The sequence below is a fragment of the Nicotiana attenuata genome, unplaced genomic scaffold, assembly GCF_001879085.1.
Source record: "Nicotiana attenuata strain UT unplaced genomic scaffold, NIATTr2, whole genome shotgun sequence".
In the NCBI taxonomy this organism is placed as follows: domain Eukaryota; kingdom Viridiplantae; phylum Streptophyta; class Magnoliopsida; order Solanales; family Solanaceae; genus Nicotiana; species Nicotiana attenuata.
Window position 1 is genome coordinate 47,753 of NW_017674539.1, and position 10,839 is coordinate 58,591.

At 38.4% G+C, this 10,839-nt stretch overlaps 1 protein-coding gene across 1 annotated transcript; it reads right to left on the reverse strand.

Annotated features, from left to right (window-relative positions):
• Positions 1-7,377: 7,377 nt before the first annotated feature.
• LOC109218857 lies at positions 7,378-9,402 on the reverse strand. The gene is made up of 3 exons (XM_019383250.1): positions 8,901-9,402; positions 7,629-7,774; positions 7,378-7,387 (listed from the first exon to the last, which is right to left on the reverse strand). The coding sequence occupies exons 1-3, from the start codon at positions 9,177-9,179 to the stop codon at positions 7,378-7,380; spliced, it is 435 nt and encodes a 144-aa protein (XP_019238795.1). The 5' UTR covers positions 9,180-9,402.
• Between the last annotated feature and the right edge of the window lie 1,437 nt (positions 9,403-10,839).

Genomic DNA, 10,839 nt, shown 5'->3' on the forward strand with positions numbered 1-10,839 from the left:
GAGAGAGTGCATATTTAGGTAGTTGTTGAACAACATCACTCCTAACGTACATGAGGGATCAATACGGAGGTTTTAAAGGTGAGATTAGGGATAACAAAACCTTGGTGCGATCCGAGTGAGCCGTACTTAATGCCAGCTAGCGTAATTCGGGAGAATATGTCTAGTAAATTGTGGCAGTTAATCGGGACAGAATTACAACACTCAGAGCGCTCAGGATCGGTAGAGAAAACTTAAAAAAATTTATAGAAAACGTAGCGGAAAGGATTCCGACAATAGGGGAAATCATAATTCTAGACCTCCGTAATCTTTTCTCCAATCCTTATCCTTGTTAATTGATAGTTTTACTGCTTTCTAATATTTTTTAGTTAATTAGATAAAAATAAATATTATAATCTTTATAATTAGCAAATTATTTGGACTTGTGTTTCTTAGCGATATTGAACAACTGTAGCTAAGCATTAGTTCTCTGTGGGATTCGACTCAGGACTTGTAAACCGGATTATATTTACAACGACCGTTTAGTCCTTCTTATAAGGCATAGTTGGGCGTGATCAAATTTTGGCGTCGTTTCCGGGGAACTAACGGTGTAGTTGTAGGTGTACGTATTGCTAGGTTGCAAGTTTGAACTTTTATTTTATTTTTTTATTTATTTATTTTTTTAATTTTTGTTTTATTTGTTGATTTGAGAAACATGGCATCTTGGAATTATGAGAGTTTTGATGTTGGAAATTCTACTATTTATCTTCCTAATGCTTATTGTGGAGGAAACCACCCATGGCAAATACTATCAGAATATTCCCAAGAGCGAGTTATGTGCACCAACTCATTCTCATATGTGGAATATGTGTGATATGTGTGGTGGTCAAGATGGTCACTTTCATGGTTGTGCTTATATTTCTTATCTTCCCCCAACCCCTTACTTTGATAGTTCTTCTTTTTCTTATGAAGTTAATAGGAACAAAGAACCCAGGGATGTTGACCTGAAAGAGATCAGGGATATGTTAAAGTATCTTGTGGAACACAATAGTAAAAGACAGATGCAGATAGAAAGGCAAGAGAAAACTATTCACAACCTCGAGGCACAAGCGAGTCAACTAGTTGAAGCATTTAATGCTCAACAAGCCAATATTGTGGATAGTATCCAAGAAGAGTGTGAATTAGATACAGGAATTGAGGTTCTAATGGAGGAGGTCAGAGTAGAACACCAACAATAATCGAACAAGATTTTGAGGATATCGATGTTGTAGAAGAGATACTAGAGTCAACTAAGGATATTGAGGATACATATTTAATTGACTCTATTGTCATTGGTGTTGAGGATGTTGAAAATCCCAATGTTTATGTAGTTGAGCGCATTGGTCCACACTCCAAGCATTTTTTCACATTGTGTTTGGATGATGACATGGAAATACAGTCGTCCGAGCCACTTGAGGAGTCAAGGGATGAGGAACAAGGTGCCTACATTCTGGAATTTTTCTTGCCAGAAAATCAGGATTACACACCTCATGTTAAAGCCAAGAAGAGCAGAAATGCTACATTGGTTGCTTGGGCCAGATAGATTTGTTCCTCCATCCCTGGAGCATAGCCGAAAACTTAATGCCAAATTGGGGGTTCAATTCATAAGCTCGAGGTAGAGGCAAAAACTGATTCGCATCGTGTCGCGACGTTAAATCAAACGCTTGTTGGGAGCAACCCAGCTTTACTGCTTCTTTTATTTTTTTATTAATTTTTTAATTATATTATTTTTGTAGTGTCGATTTATGATTTTCTAGGAGCATGGAAAGCAATGCTATTGGAAGGATGCAACAGCAAACCAGATTGTTGGAACTAAGTGTGAGGTACCCTCACGAAGGACCAAGCCTAGGAGAAGTCTGAGTACCCCATGAGCTGCTAGTGCTTCGGCCTTTGGCCTACTAGGGAGTTTCTTTTACCCTCTTATTAGTTATGGTGTGCATTGGGGACAACGCACAATTTTAAGTGTGGGTGAGGAGATTGTCTTGGTGACTTTCTATGCTATTTTAGTTGTGTTAGCTTAATTAATTAATTTTTTTGATGTGAGGGATTTAAGTCTAAAAAGAAAAAGATTTTCTTTGTAAGTAGTGTAGTAATTCCCCCTTGGTTTTTCTTTGTACCGCGGTTCTTTTCCAAGGGTTTTGTTTGAACCAAGTGTAGTTAGGTTTATCTTTTTAGGAGTAGGAGCTAGTGTGAGATGAATTGAATTGCAGCGATATCTCTTGACTTTGTTATGCCTAGAGAATAGTGAGTACTCTGGTTGTGACGCTTAGGCTCAATGTTTGACTCTAATATAAGTACATTAAACCGTAGATTTTTAAATTTGCTTAACTGCTTTGACTAGAGTGTCTTGATGAATCAAATCCTGAGTAAGTTATGTGCCATGTGGGTGTGAGGTTTGCGTGTTATTCTATGCATTGTATTTGATGTCTAGAACTTGCCCCATGTGCTTGCATAGCGAAATAGTAGTTTTGTTTAGTTTTGGAAGTGATATAGGGGTTTCTTTGTTGAGCCAGATATGTATATTTTACCTGCCTAATTGTTATATATCGTAGTTAACCCCTTTGAGCCTGTAATCATGTTTCTTTGGCAACCACATTACAAGCCTTACCCTATTGCTTGAATTAACCATCTATTTGAATTTTCACCTCTCATGAGCACTTGAATTGTTATGAACTTTGTAAAAGTTAAAGTGTGGGGTGGTTGGTTCGACTTTTGAGTGGAGCTAATGAAATAAAGAGAAAGGTGCACTGATTTGAAAGAGCAAGAGCCACTTGAATTGAAAAAGAAAAGAAAAGGAAAAAAAATAGTTGTATTGTGTGCAGATATTCATTGACAAGTAGTAACTCTTGATGTAATTGTGCTTAAATAATTTAGGAGTTGATGTATATTGATGTGAAGGTGGAGTCATGGTTTGACATAAGTGTGGTATGTGAATGTTAAAGTATATGTATTAAAGTGCTTAGGGAGGTGTAGTCACTCTTATATCCAAATGTATCCTACCCGACCCGCAGCCTACATTACAACCAATTAAAGTCCTACTTGATCCTAGACTGAATGAGCTCGATTAGTAGAGTAGTACACTACGGGCAAGCCTATGGTACATCATTTGTAGCATATAAATGTTATTTCTGAGAGTGAGTGAATTCTTTCTATCTTGAGTTCCTAATTGTTCTTAAATTTTATTGTTTGTGGAACTACTCTCTTTTGTTGTGTGAGGGCATGTGATTCATGAAGGAAAGGTAATGCCATTGACCTCCATGTTAGAGTAAGTGAGTGAGTTGTGAATAATGCATGGTACTTGCGAGTCAAATCTTGAGGTGAAGATGTTATACCTTGGTGCTTAGACTATTTTAAACATTCTTGGTGTAACGAGTTAAAGGAATTGCTTAAAAAATGTTGTGTCTATAAATGTAGTTTGATTGCTCGAGGATGAGCAATGTTTAAGTGTGGGGTATTGATGTGTGGCTATAATTCCATAGTTTCGTATATTATTTGCCTTGCAATTTATATGCTTTAATGATAAATTACACTTTGTTTGTGCGTAATGGAGTCTATTTTATTTGTCGGTGAATTGGAGATGAAAGTAGAGCAAAAGGGATACTTAAATGTTGAAAGCATGCTCGAGAATAGTGAAAAGGAGAAAACTGGCGAAGCCAGGCCTATAGCAGGCTTTATACCTGGCGATGCCAGGCCTTTAGCTCGCGTTGGAGCTAGCGTCGCCAGGCCTGGGGCGAGCTCAAGTGGGCGGTAGACCTTGCGAGGCTAGGTCCAGGGCGCGCACATTCTGAGCTTTGAAGGCTTATTTCGTCTCCTGGTTTGACTAGGACTTGGCCTACACGTTTAGGTCTTTTCCTACACATATAAATAGACCTAAAATGCCACTTTTGACGGGGAGTTGGACAGCAAGAGACCGACATTAGACCAGGGTATTCGGCCTAAGACGGCAAGAACACACTAGGAGCAAGGCGGAGAATTCTTCTACGAGTTTTTCACTTCCTTCCTTCTATTTCCATTATTAGTTATGAATTTTAGTATTGTAGTTGGTTGAAGAGCTCTCAATCGACTGTGCCTGTTTAGTGTGTATTACTCGGGAGAGAGTGCAAATTTAGGTAGTTGTTGAACAACATCACTCCTAACGTATATGAGGGATCAATACGAGGGTTTAAAGGTGGGATTAGGGATAATGAAACCTTGGTGTGATCCGAGTGACCCGTACTTAATGCCACCTAGATTAATTCGGGAGAATATGTCTAGTAAATTGTGGTAGTTACTCGGGACAGAATTACAACACTCAGAGCGCTCATGATCGGTAGAGAAAACATAGGCAAATTTGTAGAGAACGTAGCGGAAAGGATTCCGACAATAGGGGAAATCATAACTCTAGACCTCCGTAATCTTGTCTCCAATCCTTATCCTTCTTAATTGATAGTGTTACTGCTTTCTAGTATTTTTAAGTTAATTAGATAAAAATAAATATTATAATCTTTACAATTAGCAAATTGTTTGGACTTGTGTTTCTTAGCGATATTGAACAACTGTAGCTAAGAATTAATTCTCTGTGGGATTCGACTCCGGACTTGTAAACCGGATTATATTTGCAACTACCGCTTAGTCCTTTTTATAAGGCATAGTTGGGCGTGATTAGTTTACTTTTACTAACAATTAACTACCTGGATTAAGTTATCAACTAACTATGGTTGAGTGAGCTAACTAACTAAGTACCATGTGCACAACTAGCACTATCTTCTACACCCCCCCCCCCCTCAAGCTAGGGGAAATGAAGATGTTCTTCATCCCTAGATTGGAAATCAAGGGATGATGTTGCAGGCAAGGAAGACCCTTAGTAAGAACAACATCAGGTTGTTCAGCAGAGGCTAGATATACAGTCTTGACCAAACCTTGTTGAATCTTCTCGCGAATGAAGTGTCAACCGATTTCAATATGCTTTGTTCGTTCGTGGAAAACAGGCTTGGCAGCAATCTGGATAGCAGATTTGCTATCACAATGAAGAGGCACAGGCAGATGAAGCTCAACATCGAGCTCTTTGAATAAGCCAATGAGCCAAGTAATCTTAGCCGCAGTTGATGCCATACTCCTGTACTCTGCTTCAGCAGAGCTTCTTGAGATGGTACACTGCTTCTTCGACTTCCAGGATATATGAGAGTCATCATACATGATAAGGTACCCTATGATGGATCGTCTAGTGTTGAGGCATGAGGCCCAGTCTGCGTCACAAAATGCATGTAGCTGGGCTGCACTAGAAGCAGAAAATAGGATACCCAAGCCAGGAGCATGCTTGATGTAACTAACCACACGACTGGCAGCCTCCATGTGAGAGACTTTGGGAGCACGCATAAATTGGCTAAGAGTTTGGAGTGAAAAAGAAATGTCAGGCCGACTCATGGTCAAATATAGTAAACGACCAATCAGTCGTTGATAAACACTGGGGTCAGCAAGCAATTGATCACCATTTTCCCCAACATGCTGATCAAAAACAACTTAAGTGAGCTTCAAATTAGGTTCCAATGGGGTAACTAAAGGCTTAGAACCAGTCAATCCCAAATCAGAGAGGAGCTCTAGAGCATACTTTCGTTGATGTATCTATATGCCCTCCTTACTTCTAGCAAATTCCAGCCCAAGAAAATATCTAAGCTCACCAAGATCTTTAATTTTGAAACTATGCTGCAGAATGTCTTTAGTTTCCTGGATGAGTTTAGAGTCACTGCCTGTGATCAAGAGATCATCTACATAGATCAAGACTATGACCATTTTATCTAACACCTTCTTAATAAGTAAGGAATAATCCAGATGACTCTGAGTAAAGCTAGAAGACACTAAGGTAGTGGTCAATTTGATGTTCCACTTACGAGATGCCTTCTTAAGTCCATAGAGGGACTTGAGCATCCTACAAACATGTTACTCCCCATGTGACTATGTGAAGCCGGGAGGTAATTGCATATAGACCTCCTCAGTTAAATCACCCTGCAAGAATGCATTAAACACATCCATCTGATAAATTTGCCATTTGTGAGCTGCTGCTAAAGATAGAACTGCTCTCACTATCACCATTTTCACCACAAGTGAAAAGGTTTCTTGATAGTCAATTCCCTCCTTTTGACTATAACCATGTGCGACAAGTCTTGCTTTGAACCTTTCAATATCACCTGAAGCTTTATACTTTATCTTGAACACCCATTTACATCCAATGGCTTTCTTCCTAGGAGGAAGAGGCATGATGGACCAAGTATGATTTTCTTCCAGTGTTTGTATCTCTTCTTTCATAGCATCAACCCATCTTGGGTCCTTTGCAGCTTCAGAGTAAGATCTTGGTTCAACTTCAGTGGAGAGCTTAGCAACAAGACTCTGATAAGTACGGTGCAAGAGCCATGTAGTTTAATACAAAAGTGAGAGGATATAGGCAAGTGTTGGCAGTCCTCTTTCCTTTGTCTGGGTGAACATAATCTTGAAGCCAAATTGGAGTTTTACTAGGTCTGCTTGATTTTCTTAATGGTTCTGAAGGAAGTATTTGAGGTTGAGAAGAAGAGGGAACTTCTGATGCAACAGGAATTTCTGAGACAATAAGAGAAGTTGTATAGACAATGTAGGAGCAATAAGAATTTCTTATGTAGCAGGAACTTCTAATGCAACAGGAGAAGCTGGTGCAGATTCTGTAGTAGTTATAGGCTCAGATGGGATATGTTGTCTCAGTTCTTCATAGGAGGGACATCCAGAAGGAGGTTGAGGAAAAACTGGAGTCACAGTGGCCATGTGTTGTTGGAAAGGAAAGACTCCTTCATTGAAGACCACATCTCTACTTACAAAAATGGACTTGTTGTCCATGTCATACAACTTATATCCTTTCTGAGTAGAAGCATAGCCTAGCAACACTGACTTGATTGCTCTATACCCAAACTTGTCTCTCCTTACCAAGTTAGTGGCATAGCATAAACTGTCAATGACCCTCATATGTGACAAATTAGGTGGTCTGTTGTATAACAGCTCAAAAGGAGATTTATTACCTAGTACTGATGATGGAACTCTATTGATCACATAGAGTGCTGATTCTATACACTCTCCCCGAAATCTAAGAGGTAAATGCCCTTGAAATCTGATAGCCCGAGCAGTTTCTAGGATATGTCTATGCCTCCTTTCTACCGCCCCATTTTGCTGTGAGGTATATGGACAAGAACTCTGATGTAGGATACCATATTGTTTTAACAATGTGTTGCAGTGGCTGTTAATGATTTCTGAGCCATTATCTGATCTGAAGATCTTCATCCTCTTGTTAAACTGATTCATGACCATTACTATAAAATCTTTCAACATAGTAATTACATCAGACTTAAGTTGTAACATAAAAATTCAAGTCCATCTAGAAAAGTCGTCAACCAATGTTAGAAAGTATCTCATTCCATCATAAGTGGGTACCTTGTAGGCCCCCAAACATCCATAATAACCAAATGAAAGGAATCATTTTCTTAGTACAACTGACTGGAAAAGGAACTCTTGTTTGTCTAGCTAAAGGACAAATGTCACAATGACTTATTGTATAATTAGAATTATCTCTAAAAACACTAATCTTCTTGATCACTATCATAGGCACATGCCCTAACCTCTTGTGCCAAATAGCTGCATTCAACTCTCCAGAAACTGCCATTATTTTTTGTCCTTCAGTAAATGGTTTCCTTTTCCTTGAATTTAGGACATATAATCCATCTTCTTCCTTACCAGTCTCCTTCACCCTCCCAGTGAAGAGATCCTGAAAGACAAAAAAATTGGGGAAAAACATGGCAATACAGTTCAAAGCCTTTGTTAGCTTAGACACAGAGAGAATATTAAACTTAAAGTCTAGTACACAAAGTACATCCTCAATCAAGTCACCTCCTACTAAGTGACAATCTCCCACTTGAGCAATACTTGTTGATTCTCTATTAGGCAACTGAACCTTCCCAGAATTTCCTACTGACACACCATTTTTCAGTGCAGATTCATCATTAGTTATGTGATTTTTTGCCCCTGTATCTACTATCCATTCAGTACATTCAAATTATCAGATAAAATTTTACCTGCCATGTTAGCGCTAGCCTCAGATACTTGAGATTTGTTCAGCAGTGTTAATATTTGGTTGTACTGCTCTGGAGTAAAAAAATGGAGCTAAGATTTGTCCATTTCCTTGTTGTTGTCCAGTGTTAATCACATATTGAGCCTGTGCAATATTCTGTTGTTGTTGATTGAGAACAAGATCAGCTGCATGATTACCTCCTATGACTGTATTTGCTTTCTTCTTCCCCTTGAAATCAGCCGGATAACCTATTATCTTATAACAATTTTCTTTGAGATGGCCTTTCATTTTACAAAACTCACAGTCCATGAGCTTGTAACAATTCTCCCTGTTATGTCTTTTCATGTTGCAATAATCACAAAATATAGGAAAATTCCTTCTAGGTTTCTGAGTTCCTTTTGTAGTGAAAAGTGTTGTGGGATCAATGTGTTCACCTAACCCATAACCACCACCAGATACTAGTTTTTGACTCTCATCCTAAGCAATCATGACATCATTAGAATTTGACTACGAGCTTGACTATGGACATCGTTTAAGCCCATTAGAACTTGCAACAACCTTTGATTTGTCAAGTGAGTAACAAAGTCATTGGACTTATCACTACAGAAGGCACATGCATAATGGAATCAGTTTTATCCCAAAGATCTTTCAATTTTGAGTAATAAACAGAGACAGGTGAAACACCTTGAGTCAATGTAGCAACTTCCTTATGAAGATGATAGATTCTAGTGAGATTAACCCTACCAAATTTCTACTTTAAATCATTCCAAACAGAATAAGAATCAGGACGGAAGAGTATACCGCTAAGAAGCTCCTTGCTTACATTGCTCGTAATCCATGATTTCACCAAAGCATTGCAGCAATCCTGCTGTTTCTCCAAATCCTTGCCAACATTAGCTCGATGAACGGTGTCGTCGATAAATCCGAGCTTGTTTTTGCATTCCAACGCCAGCAGCATCGCGCAACTCCAAATGCTATAATTTTCCATTCCGATGAGCAATATTTCAGTTTGTACCACTACCGGCGAATCCGACGGCTGTAGATAAGGCGGATGATTGTGATAAATTGTGCTGCAGTTAGATTCAGTACTAGAATTCACCATAACTGCAAAATTAGGTTTTCAGTGAACTTTGAAGACGAAGAATTTCTCGATTTCCTTTCAAAATTGACGAAGAAAATCCATAAATCCTTTCAATTAGAAGCTCCGATACCATGTTGAATTCAGAGATGAATGCAAATTAAGTGTGTGTGTGCAATTGATCGAGCGAGTAGAAGAGAGAATTGGTACAGAGAAAATGAGTTGTAACAGAGTTGCAGAAGGAAAAATGATCTCTCTTACATTTACAATATGAGATACAAGTATTTATATACAATTGACCAACTATGGTTTACTTTAACTAACAATTAACTACCTGGGTTAAGTTATCAACTAACTATGGTTGAGTAAGCTAACTAACTAAGTACCATGTGTACAACTTGCACTATCTTCTACACCTTGGAGGAAGATATGTTGTATACCAACTTTAACCTTCTGATCTATTAGTTTAATAATGGATTAGTTACCTCCTATAGCAAAGGTTGATACCTTATACCTTATTTATTTTAAATAAATACCCTTTTAAAAATTATATTCCATAACTACCTTTTGATTTTTTATAGCCAAATATCTATTTATGGTCACCTTCTACCCTTAAGCCATAAAATAAGCTTTGTATTATTTTTTTCTCTCCACTCAAATTTCTCATATCCCCTCAAATTTCTCGTATCCCCTACCCCGTATCTATTCTCCCTCTCTCTCTCTCTCATCTTCCACCTTCATCTTACTACCAGAACTCTCCGGCAAAATATCAGAATTAGAGTTTTCCGGCGAAGACTGTGCTTCAACCTCACCACCGCCGAAGACTCTGCCATCCTTGGAGGCTGCAATTAGGCCAATTAGGGATCAGAAAGATGCCCTTGGTGCTGTAGGTGGCCATATTAATCGTGTCATGGTTCCTGCCACCGCAGTTCTCAAAGTGTTTGATGCCATTCATGGACTCGAGAAGTCCTTGTCCGATCCTCAGTCAGACCTCCCGGGATACCTTGGTGTGCTCAAGAGACTTGAAAACCATTAAGATTTTTAGGGGAGAATTGCGAGATGGCAATTCAGTGGTTGGCTGATTATTTTTAAGGGAACAAGAAAATTATTTCCAACTCGTTCTTTTGATTTTTGTAACCGTTTGGTTTCAACAATTCATGCAATTTTAGCAGTAACATTAGCTTCTATTTCTGTTCAAGATTGGAGTTGTCCAATTAGTCCTTTGGCTTCAAGATCTACTACCAAATAGGTATTTTGTGTTGTATATTTCGCTGGTAATTACGTGCTAATCGTCGGCAACCGGATGCAACGGTGACGGCGAGCGAGAACTGGATAGTGATGTTGCTTCAACGAGACGACATTAGGGTTCTTGAACAAAGATGACGGAGTTGGGAGCTGAGCAACTTGAATTTTCTGTTAATATATTTCAATGTATCTCGCTGTATTTCATTGTATTCATTGTCTTTTTTCCATTGTATTTCAATGTATCTCGCTATATTCTATGTATTTCATTGTATTCATTGTCCTTTTTTTCATTGTATTTCAATGTATCCCGCTGTATTCTATGTATTTCATTGTATTCACTGTCTCGCTATATTCCATGAATGTATTCATATTTTTTTTTAAAATTAACATAACTTATGTATTCAGATGTATTAGATAATTTCTCTGAAGATTGCTATGT

Excerpts from the sequence above, each read along its gene's own strand:
- LOC109218857 (XM_019383250.1), bottom strand. The coding sequence starts at position 9,179 with ATGGTGAATTCTAGTACTGAATCTAACTGCAGCACAATTTATCACAAT. Across the intron at positions 7,775-8,900 it reads AATCATGGATTACGAGCAAT|GATCTCTTCACTGGGAGGGT; the intron begins GTAAGCAAGGAG and ends TTTGTCTTTCAG.